Below are 20,326 nucleotides of genomic sequence, written 5' to 3' on the forward strand. Positions count from 1 at the left end.
GCAACTAATCTCCACAAACTGACTTCCGCCGGCTAGAATGTAAATCGCCGGTTCGATGGCACTCAGAGCGATTCATTTTCCGAAGTCGCCCGAAGCTTCCTCGTGCCGGCGGGAGGCAGTTCGGGGAGATTAGTCACCCCGAGGAAGAGGAGATTTGTCGCCGGGCGACTAATCTCCCCGAGTCTGAGAGTGTGCCCTAACCCTTAAAGGAAAGGTAAAGGCAACAATTAACTGCCCCTTTAACTGTTATCTTTAACATGAAAAACTAAACGAAACTAGGTATTTGAAGTTTAATAGGCCTCAAAGAATTGCTAATTAGCATTATTAGGGAAAGCCAACTGTCGGCAGCCATCAAATTTAACTGAACTGGAGAGATTTTGTATGGATGAATGGTCAAAAATACCGCCATCCAGAATCCAGACACTAATCAAAGGCTATAGGAGGCGTCTAGAGGCTGTTACATTTGCATAAGGAGGCTCAATTAAGTACTGATGTAATATCTCTGTTTGGGTGCCCAAATTTATGCATAATTTTATGATGCATATTTTCTGTTAATCCAATAAACTTTGTCACTGCTGAAATACTACTGTTTCCATAAGGCATGTTATGTTTTAAAAGGAAGTTGCTACTTTGAAAGCTAAGCCAATGATAAACGAAACTCCAAAGAATTAAGAATGTAAGGGTGTGCTACGATGTGTAGTGAAACCACAGCTAAAGGACAACTGCCATTTTCTCCCATTTTGCAAGATGATTCTAACTGCTAGTAGTAAGTACAAACTGTGAATTCATTTAGTGAATACCGACCTATCACAACATTTTAGGGGCATAATTCCTTTACCATTATTTCTCCACTCAGTTTTTCCCTGCATGTTTATGGGTCCACAAGAGACCAACATGTAACCAAGTTATTTTTAAATAGTTTTTTTAAAATTCTGATAAGAAATATCATGAAGTTGTATATTATTAAAATCGATATTGTTTTGTACTTACAAGGAGAGTTTCTTGCCAAGTCTTTATTTTTGAATCTGTGTCAATTACTTCCTGAATGTCAAAAAGATCAGCATCAATGTCTCCTTGTAATTATTGCTTAATCAAAATAAAGGGAAATTTGGCAAGAGAACAAAAAAGGAGCTTCAATTCTGCTGGTAAAACAAAAATATTATTTTTTGTTACTACAAATTTCATGTTATGGTTTTTTTTAGCTGAAATCCATATGCTGAGTTGGGCGCAAGCTACAACTTTGGCAAATCCAGCGAACACGTTAACCCCCGAGTTTACATTATGCGACAAGTTTTTATTTAAAGAAAAATAAGCACAACTGCCAAAACATGCATTTATTGTAAAATGTTATTGCAATGCATATTGCATAAATGCCTATTTATACATTTATTGTAAAATATGTGATTTTATAGGTTTATGGTATTGTGTGAGGTGGGTTCCCAGTCTGTACCCAAACATTTGGTTTTGTTCAATTCTTTAGAAATAGGCGTTTAAGTACATTAGGCCATTTCACAAACTACTTCAAATATGATGAGAAAAAAAAGACTGATTAAAAAGTGTACATTGTATTGCCTTGTAACCCTATGTGGAGATATACATTTAAATGAGATCTGATGATTGTGTGAAAACCCGTGTGCTGGGCTTGCCTGATGGAATTTCCAGCCAATACCTTCCACCTGTTCAGACCCATTGGGAAAGGACTGTGTCTGCAGGCAGCACCTGCATGATGGCACTTTCAATTCAGAACTATTATTACCTGACCAAACCAGACCAGATACTTGTTGGGGAGATCATCACTTTGACCTCATGCCCCTGCCAATAGGCTGGCGACTGGCAAGAGAAGCGGAGAATGCTGACAATATTAACTCCCATATGGCCATCTTAAAGGAGTGGTTCACCTTTAAATTAACTTTTAGTATTTTATAGAATGGCCAATTCTAAGCAACTTTTCAACTGGTCTTCATCATTGATGTTTTATAGTTTTTTTAGTTCTTTGCCTTTTTCTTTGGATTTTTTTCAGCTTTCAAATTGTCTTACTGACACCATCTAAAAACAAATCCTCTGTAAAGCTATATATTTATTGTTATTGCTACTTTTTATTACTCATCTTTCTATTTAGTCACTCTCCTATTCATATTGCAGTCTCTTATTTGAATCAGTGCAGAGTTGCTAGGCTAATTTGGACCCTAGCAACCCGACTGCTGAAACTGCAGAGTTGCTGAATAAAAAGCTTAAAGGGATCCTGTCATCAGAAAACATGTTTTTTTTCAAAACTCATCAGTTAATAGTGCTACTCCAGCAGAATTCTGCACTGAGATCCATTTCTCAAATGAGCAAACAGATTTTTTTATATTCAATTTTGAAAACTGACTATTTTGAAATTTGTCAATTTCCCAGCTGCCCCTGGTCATGTGACTTGTGCCTGCACTTTAGGAGAGAAATGCTTTCTGGCAGGCTGCTGTTTTTCCTTCTCAATGTAACTGAATGTGTCTCAGTGAGACATGGGTTTTTACTATTGAGTGTTGTTCTTAGATCTACCAGGCAGCTGTTATCTTGTGTTAGGGAGCTGTTATCTGGTTACCTTCCCATTGTTCTGTTGTTAGGCTGCTGGGGGGGGGGGGGGGGGAGGGGGTTGATTGCAGTACAGCAGTAAAGAGTGATTGAAGTTTATCAGAGCACAAGTTACATGACTTGGGGCAGCTGGGAAACTGCCAATATGTCTAGCCCCATGTCAGATTTCAAAATGAAGTATTAAAAAATCTGTTTGTTCTTTTGAGAAACGGGCTTCAGTGCAGAATTCTACTGGAGCAGCACTATTAACTTATGCATTTTGAAAAAAAAAACATTTTCCAGAGACAGTATCCCTTAAATAACTCAGGAACCACAAATAATTTGAAGATAAACAACGTTTTTGGGTGGGCCCCTGGTGTCCCAGTCCGACACTGAATGGGGCACAGGGTTTCACCACCTCCGCTTTCCCCACTCTCACTAGCGTTCAACACCACCTCTACAAACATACACGGACCTTTGATTGGGTCACTTCCGCATCCGGTTGACTCGGAAGTCGTCACCGGAACTCACTGTTTAATCAGTCGAATAATCAGGGAATTTTTGATACTCCGTTACCTCAATTGTACTTTTGGGGGCGGTGAAAGTTTATGGTGGGTTGCAAGATAGATTATGTGTGCGCGTTACAACGCGGTCGGCGGGGTTACCGTGGCAACTGAGGGAGATTTGCCCGAGAGGCCGGTGAGCTTCGGGTTGCTATAGCAACGCTGCCCCGCGTGTGACAGGTTCTCAAGATGGCGTTGCAGGGCTGGTTGGAGAGTCTGAAGGCTGCGCAGAAAACGTGCATTTTACAGGATGGTAAGTGTTCCAACTTCCTGTGGTGATATGGGCACCCCCGCTTGGACTTTATTCTGAGGGAAAGATAGAGATTTAAGGATAGTTATAACCATTACTTCATGTGGATCTTCCAACATGAACTTTCTGTTCTAATCGTTCCATAACTTTATTACTCTGCTCACAGAGTTTAACATTATTCACTGCGGTCATATAAAAATATATACTATGGCCAGTAGCATACCTCCCAACATTTTGGAAGTAAAAAGAGGGACAAAAAATGTTTTCCGCACGTAGTGCAGCAATTTTTGTGACCACACCCCTTTATGTGGCCACACCCCCTAATTACCATGTTTGTTTTACAAAATTTGGCAGGTTATGAAAGTTTGAAAATATTTCTCCTTATCTAAACTGTGTTTTTGTGTCTCAAAATTGTTACAAAGTATCTTATTTGCACCTGTTAGCTGTTCTGGGCTCTCTGCTAAAAGCCAATTAAGTGAGAAACTTTGTTTCTTTTTCTGGCTGTTCAGTGCAGAGAAAAGAGGGACTTTCCAGTACAAATGAGGGACTGCGGGTTGAGCTGTCAAAAGAGGGACTGTCCCTCCGAAAAAGGGACAGTTGGGAGGTATGCAGTAGCCAGTCTGCTTTATGTATTTTGCTTGTGGGAGGAATGTGGAGCAGCAAGTGGAACCCACACAGAGACAAACACCGAGCAGATAGTTCCCTGGCTGGAGTTGAACCCTGGACCCCAGTCACTGCAGCACCATCATCTTGCCATCTGAGTGACCTATAAAACTGACACTCCTATAGACTAGTGGATAGTGTGCATACATAAGCATTTATTCAGGAGGGCTGCATTGATTGCACGGATTGCCAGGTCTATTTTTTAAAACCAGCCGAAATCCGCTACAAAACCAACCCAAAACTAGCCAAGAGTCTGTTCAAATGTAGCCCAAAACTAGCACAATATGTGCAGTGAAAAAAAGAAATATGTGAAAATGCGCCTTTTTCAAATCTTCACTGATTGCATGAAGTTAAATGAGACAGATTCGCCTGTCACCAGGGGCGTAACTACAGAGGGGGGCCCAGGAGGTATAGGGGCCCCAAATACTTATACTGGGGCACAGAGCCCAAAATCTGGTAACTCCCAACATCCCATTGCATGCTGGGTACTGTAGTCTTACATTAAACTTACATCAAACTTGTCAGTCTGCAAATTGTAAAACAAAACGACATTACCCAACATGCATTGGAAGACGCAGGCTTGGCACATTAGGGCAATAAAAAACTTTGGCTGGTTTCCAAAGTACAAACCAGCCAAAGGCCCAAAAAGTAGCCCGAATCTGTTTAGTGGCTAGTTTGTACTTTCAAAACCCGCCTAGGCTTTAAATTAGTAGCCCAATTTGGCTGGAAACCCGCCAACCTGGCAACCCTGATTAATTGCTAATTGCTTAAATGAGCTGGTCTGGCCCTGCTGCAAGTGTTATTGCAAACAACCATTAGGGCTCTTACTGACGAGCGGTTGTAGCTGCGCTCCCCTGCGTTCCGTTTTTCTGCGTTCAGCCGCAGGGGAGCGCAGGAATAGACGCATTGTTTTTTCCAATGGGGCTGTACTCACACAGGTGCGTGTAGGCCCCAAACGCAGGAAAAATGCAGTATGTTGCGTCTCAACCTGCTTTCGGCGCCTACACGCGCCTGTGTGAGTACAGCCCCATTGGAAAAAAGCGTAACCTATTCCTGCGCTCCCCTGCGGCTGAACGCAGAAAAATGGAACGCAGGGGAGCGCAGCTACAACCGCTCGTCAGTAAGAGCCCTTACTATTTCAGTGATTAAGTCCAGGGCTCGCAGCTTTAAGGGGTTGTTAACTTTTAGTATGATGTAAAGAGAGATATTCTGAGACAATTTGTAATTGGTTTTAATTTTTTATTATTTGGGGTTTTTGCGCTATTTATCATTTTATTCAATTTGCAATTGAAGCAATTTGGTCGCTAGGATCCAAATTAACCTAGCAACTATGCCCTGATTTGAACAAGATACCAGAATATGACTGGGAGAGGACTAGAAGAAAAGGATGAGTAATAAAAAGTAGAAATAACAGTACAGTTGTAGCTTTACAGAGCATTTGTTTTTAGAAGGGGTCAGTGAATCCCATTTAAAAGCTAGAAAGAGGCAAATATTTAAAAAAAACTATTAAAAACAAATTATGAAGTTAAGTTGAAATATTGCTTAGGATAAGTCATTCTATAACATACTAAAAGTTAATTGAAAGGTGAAGGCCCTCCATTAATGCTGATAGCTTGAAAACTGGTTTGGGGCCACATTTTCAGCTTCTACAAATGCATAGGCACATAACCAAAACTGATTTACAGCAGGACACACAATAAAGGACACACAGTGCATACCAGTGAATCAGCAGAAAGGAAGATAGGGAGCTACTGGGGTATATTCAGAGGCACAGATCTTTACTGCTAAAGGGCTGTGTTTGACTTCGGCTGGGAAAGAAGGCCAAAACATAAAGTGCAATATTTCTAGTCTACTTCTTTAGTTTAGCTTTAGTTATCCTTTAAGAGACAAGGTGGATTATGGGGCCTATTATAATTCACACGCTTTGAAACAGCATTGACTACAGTCAAGTGTTACTGAATAACACTCCGTTGTGTATATGTATTGCACTCTTTACAGTTACCAGATCACTTGAAAGTTCTGGGACGCATTTAATAAATGCATGTTGTAGGGCTGCATTGATTGCATTGACATCAAACTACTAGGTTTTCTAGAAGTGTCCCTGAATTTCCAACTGATGTAGCAACCGTAGTGTATGTGTGCAGTCAGATGCGACAGGAACAAGGTGAGTCATATAAAGTCGGACTTTATATTACTTACCTTGTTCCTGTCGCATCCGACTTGATGCGTGCGTTTTGTCGCCCAGCGCCGGATCCAAATTCGAATAGTAAAATATCCAAACTCGATTTGGTGATGTTTGCAGCCTTCCTGACATTCAAGTTTTTTTCGGAGAAAAAAATCAGAATTGAGTTGCTAAAACAAGTTTTTTTTTTTTTTTTTTAATTCAAATCGAATTCATTTCATGGGAGTTTTAAAAAAACACACATAAATTCGAAATTCGACCTTTTTATAAATGTGCCTCTAAATGTTCAAATATAGGCTTGGGTAACATCAACAGCAGGGGCCTCTTAATAAGTATTAGCTATTGGGCAATGATCTTATATGCACTGTGGGAGCATATGTTACCAAACTATTTGATGGTTGCAGTTGGTTACAGTTCAGTTGCAGATTTGACCAGGGTTTTAGAAAATTAGACCTTTGGCTTGATTCACAGTCTCTGTAACATAAATACAATATATACTGAATAAAGGACAGATAGCGCATTTAAACCTACACTATAAGGGACAGATTTATCAAAGGTTGAGGTGAATTTTCAAATGAAAAAAAATTCGGATTTCGAGCTATTTTTTGTGTACTTCGACTAGGGAATAGTCCAAATTCATTAAGAATTTGAAAAAAATATGAAAATTCGAATATCAAAATTCATCATGTACTCTCTCTTTACAAATTCTACCATTTAGCCTATGGAGGACCCCTTAGGACCTATTTGGAGTCAATTGGTGGACTTTGAAAAATCCAAGGTCTTTTTGGGAAAAACTTCTAATCGAATCTGATTGAATGTGCTATTCCTTCGATTCGAACGATTTGAATTCGGCCGAACACGGAGCTATTTGATAGAAAACGGACCTATTCTACCAAAAAAAAATGGTTGGTCTTTTTGAATTCGTATTTTGAAGTTTTTTTCAATTGGAAATTCGACCCTTGATAAATATGCCCCTAAGTGTTCCACACTTCCAGTTCTCTGGGCTGTCCTAGCTCTACTAAAGTCTGTAGTTGGTGTGGATTGTAAGCATGTCTGAACTGGGATTTAAAATAGGCCCCGACATTTCAAACAGCCTCCCCCACCAACCCAATATATAGTGCATGTCTTTAGCATCCCCTCTGGCATTTGCCAAAATCCCCAGTTTGTCAGTCAGGGCCTGATGATAAGTGAACACCTATACTTAAATACACAGTGTTGGTATATTTCTGTGGCCTTACACTTGTACAAAAGTGTCCAGCTGCTGCCAGTTCAGCATGTTTAAATGAATAACAGAATATCAGAACCCAGGATACACCCCTGTATAAAGCAAAGGTACCCTGTATAATTCAGCTTTACAGCTGGGAAGTCAGATTATCGCTCACTCTGTATTTATAGAAAGTAAAATCGTAATAGAGGCAACAGACTAATTCTAATTGATGACTATAGTAAATGATTCAACTACATTTATGTCTATTCTCAGCATCATTACTCAGGGAACACACATATGGGTATATTCAGTATCAGAGCATAGTGCAGTAAGTGGCTCATAAAAGTATAAGTTTAGTAGTCCTGCACCATCGATCACATTGTAAATTCATTTTCATGAGCATATTTAGCCAAATAAATATATGAGAGTGCTCATTTCCATACAGTACAGACAAGATATGTATATATATTGATTGCTAGTAATGCAGCATGCCAATATTTCTCTTTACCAGGCAGTGCCGGCTGCATTGCAGACACTAACAAAATCCCCACCCTAATGAATCTCTTGCCTGAGCAGGAGGAATTTAGCAATGGATTGTTTCAGTCCAGGCAGTCAAGGCAGTTTGCCTTGGGCCCCTGGCCTTATTAAGGGGTCGTTACAACTACAGTTTACATTAAAATTAATTTAGGTTTAGGGCAATAAATGTCATTTTTTTTTTAAAGATTTTATTTATTAAGTTTCAGGGGAGGGGTACAAAAGAAGAAGGGGGAAAAAAAAAAAAAAAAAAAGTACACAACTTACGGTTCAGTTCCAGGTTACATATTACTCAAGGTTTTAAACCCTGCACATTCACAAAAGCACGGTAGACACAGTGTAAATGTAGTGATTTACTATGGCATTGCCCCTGCAGTGTAGGGACAGAGGTCTTCTAACTAGCAACAGAGTTAGCAGGGCATATCAACTAGGTTGACATCGAGCCAGGGGTTCCAGACCCTTTCAAATTTTGACGGGCAGCCACGGGCTATGTATATAAGCTTGAGAGATGGTAAATTTTTATTGATCAAATTGGTCCAGGCAGTAATAGTAGGGGTATTATTTCCCATCCAGCCCATCACCACCAACTTTTTAGCATAAAATAACAACGTTCTCATGAGTGTCCTTGACCTGTTCAATGGCAATAATTCATCCACTAGACCTAATAGGCATACTTCTGGGGAGCATATACTCGGTAGTTCAAGATTCTCAGCTAGGTACTGAGTGACCTGCTTCCAGAAATTCTGTATGGGCGGGCATTGCCACGCAAGATGTAAGAAGGACGCCATGGGTTCTTGACATCTGGGACAGAGGTTGGTCCCCTGCCTGCCCATCCTCATCATTCTGGCAGGTGTGATATATATTTGGTGGGTGAACTTGTACTGTATGAGTCTATCTCTGAGAGAGATCAAGCCGTCATAAAGGGAGTCAGTGGCTTCATCCCATTGTTCATCGCTAAGATTGGGAATGGATTGTTGCCAACGACTTTTAGCTCTATCGAAAGGGGAGGGCATCTTAGCCATCAATGCATGGTATAACCTTGAGGTTAATTTCTTACGTTCCGGGTTATGCAGGATCACCTCCACTGTGGGATTGGCATAGGTAATAGGTGAAGTGTTGAATTGTGCCCTAAAGGCATGCCTAAGTTGGAAATATCTGTATAGCTGGAGGTGGGGGGCCTTCAACTTTTCTTTAAGTTGCAGAAAGGTAGGGAAAGTTTGGTCCACCAATACATCACCAAGGACTTTAAGGCCCAACATCGGCCAATAATGAAAATCTGGTATGCTTTGTAAATGGGGCAGGTTGGAGTTACGCCATAGAGGCAGGTATGGTGATATTAGTGGGGGTTTATGCCCTGCATTTGCACAGGCCATCCTCCAGGCCTTGAATGGGGTAGAGACAGTGGTTGGATAGTCCTCATAATCAGTCAGTTGTCTATATGGCAGGTGTTGAATGGCTTCCAGTGAACCAATTCTATTAGCAAGTAGGAGTAGAGCCCTATCATCTACATCGCTATGTATCCAACAGTGGAGGTGGTGCATTTGGCTAGCCATATAGTAGTGGCGGAGATGCGGCAGACCCAGGCCACCCTTGATGACTGGGGCCGTGAGAGAGCGCCATGCAATGCGAGGAGACTTATTAGCCCATAGAAAGGAAACCAGCAGTGAGTTTATTTTGCGAAAGGTATCCTCTGGAATCCACACTGGGGAATTGTGAAGTTTATATAGCATTTTAGGCAAGTATATCATTTTAAAAAGGTTTACTCTGCCCCAGAGAGTAATAGGCAGCCTGGACCAAACCAAGGATGCCTCTTTAAAGTGTTTGATAACAGGGACAAGGTTGTTCTTGGAGTAGAGAGAGGTAACTGGGGAGATAGTTATGCCTAGGTACTTGAAGCTGGAGACCCACTGGAGGTCAAGGGTTGAGGGAGATGGAGCCAAAACCGGGTCTATTGGGAGTATGACTGACTTGGTTTTGTTTATTATCAAACCTGAGAAAGTCCCATATTTCTCAATATCTTGAAAGGCCGCCTGTAAAGCCCCATAGGGATTCTCTAGGAAGAGCAGCAGGTCATCTGCATATAGGGCCAGTTTGTCTTCCAGTTGGCCATATTTAAGCCCTATAACTCTCGGGTTCGTACGAAGAATAATTGCGAGGGGCTCAATAGCAATTGCGAATAGTAGGGGGGATAGGGGGCAACCCTGGCGGGTTCCCCGAGCAAGTGAAAAAGGGGGGGATTGCGAATTATTAATCCTCACTGTCGCCGTGGGTTTTAAGTACAGAAGCTGGACCCAGGTGAGAAAGTTTCTCCCAAACCCAAACTGCCGCATCACCTCCCAAAGGAATGGCCACTCGATTGAGTCGAACGCCTTTGTGGCGTCGAGCGATACCATAATTCTGGAGCCCCCATTGGTATGACTCGTTTGAAGGTGGGTGAATACTCTCCTAAGGTTAGTGCTGGTGGATTTGGCAGGCATAAAGCCAGTTTGGTCGGGGTGTATAATAGAGGTGATTACCTTCGCCAACCTAGTGGCCAAGATTTTTGCGAAGATTTTAACATCGGTGTTAATAAGTGAGATGGGCCGGTACGAGTCACAGTATTCTGGGTCTTTACCTTCCTTGGCGATTAGAACTATAGCCGCCTCATAAAAGGAGGGGGGAAGTGAACCACTTTCAATAGCATAAGTAAATGTTCTATGCAATTGTTGAATTAAGAGATAATAAATGTCATTTTTGTAGCATTTTTATAGAAAGTTATCGGAGGGTGCTGGCAGTTGCAGCTCAGCACGAGCTTGAGGGATACAGGCTAGAAATGATTACTGAATAAAAAATATTGTAGATATCTGTTCTAGGATACAAACAATGTAAATATCAGTCTGCAGAGCTGTGATTTACAATTACAGTTTACATAAAAATTAAATCAGGTTTAGGGCAATAAATGGAATTGTTGTAGTATTTACATTGAGGGATTCAGGCTAGAAATGATTACTTTAAAAAAAAAAAATATATTGTAGATATCTGTTCTACACATTTATTTTCCTTTACACACACCTTGGCTGCTTGTGTCAAGCACAGCTTGAGGTTAAATGTTGGTTGGGGTAAGGACTAAATGGAAGTCATTAATATCATATGAGGTTGCTCCCTAGCAACTGTTAATTTAAATAAGAAACTAGGGATGCACCGAATCCTGGATTCGGTTCGGGATTCGGCCAGGATTCGGCCTTTTTCAGCAGGATTCTGATTCGGCCGAATCCTTCTGCCCGGCCAAACCGAATCCGAACCCTAATTTACATATGCAAATTAGGGGCAGAGAGGGAAATCACATGACTTTTTGTCACAAAACAAGGAAGTAAAAAAAAAATTTCCCCTTCCCACTCCTAATTTACATATGCAAATTAGGGTTCGGGGGGGTTCGGCCGAATCCAAAATAGTGGATTCGGTGCATCCCTATAAGAAACCACTAAATACTAAAAAACATTAATGTAAAATGGATAAACCCAATTCCTTTTTATTGCCATGATATAGATTATAGAGTGTTGAAACCTGCTGCATTTATCAGTAGCTGTTAAAACCGGCAGTATGTACAGGTATGGTATCCGTTATCCGGAAACCCGTTATCCAGAAAGCTCCAAATTACAGAAACGCCATCTGCCATAGATTCCATTATAATGAAATAATCCACATTTTTGAAAATGATTTCCTTTTTCTCTGTAATAATAAAAACAGTAGCTCGTACTTGACTTAAACTAAGATGTAGTAGACTTCAGGTATGAAGATCCCTTATCTGGAAAACCCCAGGTTCCAAGCATTCTGGATAACAGGACCCATACCTGTAATTCAATGCCTATTCAGGCCTCTAGTGGTCACTTCCTTGCTCTTGTGATCTCATTCTTTAAATATTGTTTGTGTTTATTATGTCCTGGCAGACCTGGAGTATGAAAGACAATTATACTAACTAATCATAACAATCAGTGCATCTTGGCTCGCCAGGCAATGAGTCTGTGTAGCTTTTGTTTTGTTTTACTTTTCTTTATACTATTTAGACTCTCATTTTTTTTATTGATGCATTTTATTCCAATAACTTATAATATTTATATTTTGAATATTTTCTGCATTATTCCACTAGTCCCTCTTCTCTACTTCTCAACACATTTATAACAAAGATTTTACTTTTTTTTTTCTAGGAAGAAGAAAAGTTCATTTTTTGTTTACTGACGGCAAGGAAATGGCAGAGGAATATGATGCAAAGTCACATGAACTAATAGGTATCCTGCTTTACTTCTACAACTATCATTAGCTCTGTTTCTTTGCTTAAAATAATTGCGTGTGCTCACAATTTATTATTTTGTTTTTCTTTCAAGTTAGGAAATGGCGGCAGAAGTCTGGCCTTGGGGCATATGGTCAGTGGCAGATTGAAGTGGGTGATCCACCGCTGCCAGGTGCTGGGACTATTCAACCTGATTTTCTGAAGGAAAGCAGCTCAAATGTAAGCATCAATAAATTGCTTTCACCTTCATGAAAATGTGTGTTGTTACTATGCTCCTACTGATGAATTAATATGCATGAAAGTAAGGGCACAAGCAGTAATTATTAAAAGCATCAGATAATGGCATTTAAAGTTTGCCACTTGACTGGTAGTTCAGTGACTCAACCAATGAGCCAGTATTACAGGAGTCCCCAACCTTTTTTACCTGTGAGCCACATTCAAATGTAAAAAGAGCTGGGCAGCAACACAAGCATGTAAAAGTCCCTTGGGGTGCCAAATAAGGGCTGTGATTGGCTATATGGTAGCCCCTATGTGCACTGCAAGCCTACACGAGGCTCTGCTTGGCACTATACTTAATTTTTATGCAACCAAAACTTGCCTCCAAGCCTGGAATTCAAAAATAAGCACCTGCTTTGAGGCCACTGAGAGCAACATCCAAGGGGTTGGAGAGCAACATGTTGCTCACGAGCTACTGGTTGGGGATGACTGCACTAGTAAAACCCTGGAGCAGTATAACACATTTACCTGCAATTTACTTTTAGTAAAATTTGGAATTCCTTCTCTATCCCCCACCTTCTTGCAATGTAATTCTCCACTAACCTGCCCCATAAGCCCTTGATCAACCCAATACCCACTCCCACAATATTCATTGCTCTGGTACCTGCCCCTGATCTTTCCAATACCTTCCACCATAGTGAAAACCCTGCCACCGAATTTCCTCTCAAGTACTGGCCAGTAATATATGCTGACAAAGGTGCCATCCGTGATGGTATATCTTGTTTGTTGAATGATATTCTTTTATAATGTGCACAGAGCACACAATAAAAAATGAACATATCCTCATCATTTAATCATGACAGCATGTTACGCAGCACTTTACAGTAGTGGTTTTACAGTAAATTAACAAATATATCAACTGTGTGAAGAGTAACTGCGTTTTAGCTTATATCATGTGATTTTTCTTTTATCCTCAGCCCACTTTCACAAGAAAAGACACAAAAAGTAGCTTCCAGTGGAGAATCCGCAACCTGCCTTATCCAAAAGAAGTGTATAGTGTTACTGTGGATAAAAAGGACCGCTGCTGCATTATACGAACTACAAACAAAAAGTAAGCAAAATGCTAAGCCCATGAAACTCTCCCTCTGATTTGCACTTAGATACGGCTCGGGTAACTGAATTCCTTGTGATGTCTCCATCATTGCATAAAAGTCACTCAAACTTAGACAAGTACTCTCCTGTGGGAACAGACTTCTGAATGAATATCAGTTTAAGCACTTACTTGCCATCAATTAGCCCATACATTTCCAGCAATACCTGATGCGGCAGATATACTGACAGATCAGTCCAATTTCCAGCTATGGATTAGTTAGTTATCTCTTACTAGATAAAATCAGGTACCTCATACAACCAAGTCAGCAGAGACCAATATAAGTAAACGACTCACTACTCACTCACATTGCCCAGTAGGAAATCTCTCCCACGGGTAGTAAATAGCCCGACAATACTTGCCTCTTCACATTCGTTGGAATGGCCACATGTTATGTGTTTTACACCCCAAGTAGTTGATCCAAAACGCCCCTTTTGCATTTTCAGACATTTATTAGGGATGCAGTGATTCCAGTGAAAGTGAATGGTTAAGTATTGTAGGGAGCTTCATAACCCGTGGAAATTTTTCCCCACTGGGCAACTAAGTGTCCCGTGTGTCAGGACCCTAAGGGACTGATTTATCATGTATTGTTTTTTTTAAATACAGGTGGTACCAATGCATACCACTCATGAAGAAACTTTCCTATTTAAACATTTGTTTTCTTCCCCTTGAAAAACCGATCCGGCATGCAATTTGTAACAGGGATTATTAATTCAGGCGCTCAGTGCTACTTTAAAATGAACTGCTTAAATTAGCCAAACACATTCAGAAGAAATGGCACATTCATCAAATTAGTTAAATATGCTCACTGGTTAATTCCTATAAATTGGAAAAAAATGTAACGCCTGGGAATTCTTTCTGTATTGCCTTGTACCTCTTAGTCTGCTTTTATTTCCACATACCTTTTTGCTTTACTGCCCATTTACTCAAATATTTACCTTACTTGAGAAAGGGAGGATGCCAAAATCATGTCACAGACATGAACTGAATCTTCTGTGCTGTTTCAACTGAAAGTACTTCTGCACGGAGGGCCTGCAACTCTTTTTCAGTTATTCATACTGATCCGAACAACTACTGTCAGTAGTACCTTTGCTGTGACAACTAATATGGCAGCACATAAGCGAAAGGAGTATGGACTTTAGATCATTGCTGGTATGTTGTTCAGTATTTAGAAGATTGTGGCCCTGTCTGTTGTAAAATAATCAGATCAAGACAGGTTTATTGGTTAGAAAATGGTGCACAGTCCCACACAGTGAGGTACATTTATCAAAGAGTGAAACTAGAGCCCACCACAGAATGATCTTCAGTTGCTCTCTATTAGCTATTTTTAGTGGCTTATTTATCAAATGGTAAACTTTCACCAAAATATCCCGACAGAGCAGTGGGATATCTCTTTGGTTAACTGGTACCTATAGGTGCATTCCCAGATCCCACTAGGTGGAGGCACTGCGCTAGTAAGTACCAGGTCTCCCCCCCCCATACCACTGCGGAGTGGCTCAGGTTTGTCCCGTGTCATCAGTTAAGCGCCACACGTGGAGTGTAACACGGACAAAGGGGTGTCGAAAGGGTTACATACACATAGGGGTCTATTTATCAGAGAGTGAAGTTAGAGATCGCCACAGTCCTCTAGAAGTGAAATTACACAACTCTCCATTCATTTCTATGGGATTGTTAAAAGAGTATTTATCAATGGGTGAAATTGAAAGTTCCCATAGTAAAAATGGAGAGTGGCGGAATTTCACATTAGTGGACTGTGGTGATCTCTAACTTCACTCTCTTCAATCTAACTTATTGACATAATGAATGCCATTAGTCTCTGTTTTATATTTTAGAACTAATTTTACGTGCATGTATTTTTCTTCTACAGGTCTAGGATCTATTATCAAGAATGCTTGAGATTCCTTAAACCCCTTGTCCCAAGCATTCTGGATAATGGATCCTATTATATATACTGACATATCCTATGAATAAGTCTATGGATCATAATATAATGCATATATCTACAAAATAGAGAATGTATAGAGAGTTTGCCCATAGGTGCCAGTATGGTAAAGACAACAAGTTTCCTTACTACTATATAAAAGGCATTCTCATTTTTTAGATATATTAGAAGTCCAAATGTATTAAATAATCCTGTAGCAATATGTTCAATAAAGTGCCATCATGCACAAGCTGACCAGCTCTAGTAGAGAATTACTACCCCCTGGAGATGCATAGGAGGAAGATCTGGTTTACAGTGTGGACAAAGCTGGTTCATCTGGAACTGTATGTTGCTTTACTGAGTTGGCCATCAAGCTGCTCCCTTTTCCCTACTTAATGTGAGCTCTTTCCTCTCTCTCCTTTACAAGGATGGCACGACCTTGTTAACCTTCCATTTCAACAAAAAGGCCACACTTGTTTATTTTCTCATCCTTCCTCCCACTCACTGAAGAGCAGCACACTTACACACACAATAGCCCCCCAACTCTCCACCTACGTGAGCCAATTCAGAGGAGCTCTGTCATCGGACAGTCAAGTCACCGAACATCAGGATTTAAGGGGATCAACGAGACTTGCGTTGTTTAGCAAACAGCAGATGTTGATGCTCCTCTGATTGAGCTGTTAATTTAACTGGAGTGTATTGAACAATAATTAGGAGAAAATGTATTGCCATAAAAGAGGAGCAAAACATACACATGCACAACTGATTCCTATGTAAAATGCTTTGCTTGCCAATTTTATGAATTTTTAAATACAGGTATGGGAACTGTTGTCCCTGTGTAAAATGTATAATGGGGTGACTTTGATGTAGTTGGCCAGCTTAAATACATTGCAATATATGGACAAACAATCCCTGTTTTGTTTAAAGGGTAAGGCATTTTTCAGTAGCAGTATGCACAAAATGTCTCATTATATTGATAATGGGATATATATATATATATATATATATATATATATATATATATATATATATATATATATATATATATATATATATATACACCCCATAGTTACATTGTGTATCAACACTAGGGGGCACATTTACTTAGCTTGAGTGAAGGATTAGAATAAAAAATACTTCGAAGTATTTTTTGGCACCTTCGACTACGACTTTGAATCGAACGATTCGAACTAAAAATCGTTCGATTATTCGACCATTCGATAGTCGAAGTACTGTCTCTTTAAAAAAAACTTCGACCACCTACTTTGCCACTTAAAACCTACCGAGCACCAATGTTAGCCTATGGGGAAGGTCCCCATAGGCTTTCTAAGCAATTTGGGATCGAAGGAAAATCGTTCGATTGATGGATTAAAATCCTTCGAATTGTTCGATTCGAAGGATTTAATTGTTTGATCGAACGATTATTCCTTCGATCGTTCGATCAAACGAATTGCACTAAATCCTTCGACTTTGATATTCAAAGTCGAAGGATTTAACGTGGAGGGTCGAATATCGAGGGTTAATTAACCCTCGATATTCGACCAATAGTAAATTTTCCCCTAGGTATGTCCCATTCATTCAGGTAATTCTCCTCCGTGGGACAAGTCTCTATCACACCCTCCCAACACTCAGTAAAGCCGTCTCCTCTCTATACCCTTTTTATCTATGGCTGAGGAGTTAACACTTCTTAAACATGTCTTTGTGTCCATCTAATCTCTGCTATTTAACCTTTGACATCTCCCTTATTATCCAAGACTGTCACCTTTATGGAATCCCACAAGAAGCCAATCACTGAACACTTTAATCTCTGCCGGGGACAGGCGGGTTCTAGTGCTCAGCACTTCTCTTTTTTTTTTCTGAAAACTAAAAGCTTGGGAAGCCGTGTAGTAGTTAGTGGGAGCTGTCCTAGCCAAAATGTGAATTATTTATTCAATTGTATTTAATTAACTTAGTTAAGCCCAGGCCTGGATTGTTGACAAGGCCACAAAGGCCCAGGGCAGCACATTTTTAGGGGTGGCATGTTGCTCAGCCGCATTTATATTTCCCGGTTCCTACAGGAGCCCCAGATTTACCGGGAACAGGTGAGATATGCACAAGTGTTCTACCATTTTACTCTGAGTTACCCATTGGAAACACTATGGAATGGGAATTGGAAGTAAATAGTCCTTTGCCTCTTTGTTGTTACAGATACTATAAAAAGTTTTCTATTCCCGACCTGGACAGATGCCACCTTGACCTGAATGAAAACGCAATCAGTTTTGCCCATGCCAATAACACGTTAGTTGTCACAGTAAGTACTGCTCCCCAGCGTCATTACCTAACAGAGGAAATGCAGATGCAATATATATATATAGTGAATAATGTACCCCCTACTGTAAAATTATAAAGATATTATAAGTTGTCTGATATCCTCATATTTTTTCAACGGAGAGTACTTAATTATAATACAGGTATGTGACTTTTTACCAGAATGCTCGGAACCTGGGGTTTTCAGAATAACGGATCTTTCCATAATTTGGATCTTCATACCTTAAGTCTAAATAAACCCAATAGGTTGGTTTTGTTTCCAATAAGCATTCATTATCAGTCAGATTTATTAAGGGTCGAATTGAAAATTCGAAGTTTTGAATTTTTTTATGGTCAAAAATGTCAACTAGGGAATTATCCAAACTCAATTTCAGTTTTTTAAAAATGTTAAATTCAATTTTGAAGATTTATCATACCTGGCCTTTTAAGAATTCAAATTCGCCTATTCACCACCTAAAACTTGTCGAATTCCTGTATAAGTCAATGGGAGAGGTCTAGGGATCAATTTGGAGATGTTTGCAGCCTTCCTGACATTAAAGTTTTGGGTTTTTTTTGGAGAAAAAGCTTGAATCGAGTTTGATCAAATTTGTATTGAGTTTGAATAAATTCGAATCTAATTTGATTCGAGTTTTCGGGTCGTTTAAATTCGGCCGAATCTTTCTGTTATTTGGATCTTCATACCTTAAGTCTACTAGTACTGTAAACATTAAATAAAAGTTGGTTTTCCTATGAATAAGGATGAATTAAATCTTAGTTAGGATCAAGTACAAGCTACTGTTTTATTATTATTATTATTATTATTATTATTATTATTATTACAGAGAAAAAGGAAATTATTTTAAAAAAATGTGGATTGATATAATGGAGTCTATGGGAGACGGGCTTTCTGTAATATATATATATATATATATATATATACAGTGTTTATGAAATATGTTACAGGTATGGGACCTGTTATCCAGAATGCTCGGGACCTGGGGTTTTCAGAATAACAGATCTTTCCATAACTTGAATCTTCATACCTTAAGTCTACTAGAAACATTAAATAAACACAATAGGCTGGTTTTGCTTCCAATAAAGATTAATTATATCTTGGTTTGGATCAAGTACAAGTTACTGTTTTATTATTACAGAGAAAGAGGAAATCATTTTTAAAAATGTGGATTATTTGATTATAATGGAGTCAGTGGGAGGCAGCCTTTCTGTAATTCGGAGCTTTCTGGATAATGGATTTCCGGACACCTGTATATTCACAAGCTGCCATGAAAGGGTCTTCAGCTGGGTAGGAGATACATGGAGCACAGGCTTGTAGGAAAATGATTATATATCAAAGAACTGAACTTGTCAGATATCATCTACATAGTCTTTTCTTCTAGAGAGGTATATCTAGTAATGGTGGCCATAACAATTACAATCTTTCTTGGAAAAGATCATTCATTTCAATACACACGTGAATAGCTGAATGTTCAGAGATACATATAGAAACGATAGAATTCTACCTGTATCTGACGATTCAGCTCTAACAATGGCTGATGTTCTGGTGCCTTCAAAGGCAACCAATCAAAGTTTTCCGTCCAGCCCGATCGATCAATATCCAAGTCTTCTGCCGATATCTGTCGACTCCTCTCCCACCATACATGCACTGAATATTGTACGAAAATTCAATAATATAATGATAATATGTGTGGAGTCATGGCCACGTTTAGTTGTGTTATTTAGTAAGTCATAGTTCACTGCTCACCATTTGGGGATTCCCAGTCTGTAACTATGTAGAAGAGAGTGAGAGTCATTTCAGTGCAATTCAGCTGTACATTTAACTGTCTCATAATAACTCCCAGTCTCTCTTGTCCTCAGTATGAGAAGCCCAAGGAAATCCTGTCAATAGAAGAAGAGCTGCAGAGAGAAGTGAAATCTATGAAGGCGACTACTGACGGGGACGTGGAGTGTAAAACCCAGTGACTGTACAGAACCATAAGCTCTTTATGTAGAATTTTAAATGCAGGAAAAAATATATAAATGTAAAAAAAAAGTATCTGTATTCTATTGAATCAATCCATCTCTTTTCTATTGGCTGCTGCACTCACTGTTATTATTATAGATCATTTGCTATTGGCTGCTGCACTCACTGTTATTATTATTATTATTATTATAATACACAAAAGCCATGAATATCTTGTTAATGATATCCTTATAAACAGTGACTAGTGATGTCATCAGTTATAAACAGTGAGTAGTGATGTCATTTTTTAACATGACTCACTAAAACTTGTGTATTATAATAAATAAAGTACCCTTTGTTGTACAATATGAGGATATTAGAAGTAACCTCCGAGTTCCATGACCTGTATAAAAGCACTCAGCCTTCGGCCTCGTGTTTTTATATGGTCATGAAACTTTTCGGTGACTACTAATATCCTTATATTTTACAATAGGGGGTACATTATTCACTATATTATATATCATTTGCTATTGGCTGCTGCACTCCCTGTTATAATTATATATCATTTGCTATTGGC

The 20,326-nt window shown here is 39.5% G+C and overlaps 1 protein-coding gene across 1 annotated transcript; it reads left to right on the forward strand.

Moving 5' to 3' along the window:
- Window positions 1–3,149: 3,149 nt before the first annotated feature.
- On the forward strand, window positions 3,150–19,839 carry dpcd.S (deleted in a mouse model of primary ciliary dyskinesia S homeolog). The gene is made up of 6 exons (NM_001098695.1): window positions 3,150–3,366; window positions 12,134–12,214; window positions 12,311–12,435; window positions 13,410–13,543; window positions 17,691–17,793; window positions 19,665–19,839. Exons 1-6 carry the CDS (start codon window positions 3,303–3,305, stop codon window positions 19,767–19,769), a joined length of 612 nt encoding a protein of 203 aa, NP_001092165.1. The 5' UTR covers window positions 3,150–3,302; the 3' UTR covers window positions 19,770–19,839.
- The last annotated feature ends 487 nt before the right edge of the window (window positions 19,840–20,326 follow it).

Source organism: Xenopus laevis, chromosome 7S (assembly GCF_017654675.1).
Source record: "Xenopus laevis strain J_2021 chromosome 7S, Xenopus_laevis_v10.1, whole genome shotgun sequence".
Lineage (NCBI taxonomy): Eukaryota > Metazoa > Chordata > Amphibia > Anura > Pipidae > Xenopus > Xenopus laevis.

What these genes read in the sequence shown, in the direction of transcription:
- dpcd.S (NM_001098695.1), top strand. Translation starts at nt 3,303, where the DNA reads ATGGCGTTGCAGGGCTGGTTGGAGAGTCTGAAGGCTGCGCAGAAAACG. An exon ending in TGAAGGAAAGCAGCTCAAAT is followed by an intron (nt 12,436 to 13,409) that starts GTAAGCATCAAT and finishes TTTTATCCTCAG; the next exon opens with CCCACTTTCACAAGAAAAGA. An exon ending in ATACGAACTACAAACAAAAA is followed by an intron (nt 13,544 to 17,690) that starts GTAAGCAAAATG and finishes TTGTTGTTACAG; the next exon opens with ATACTATAAAAAGTTTTCTA.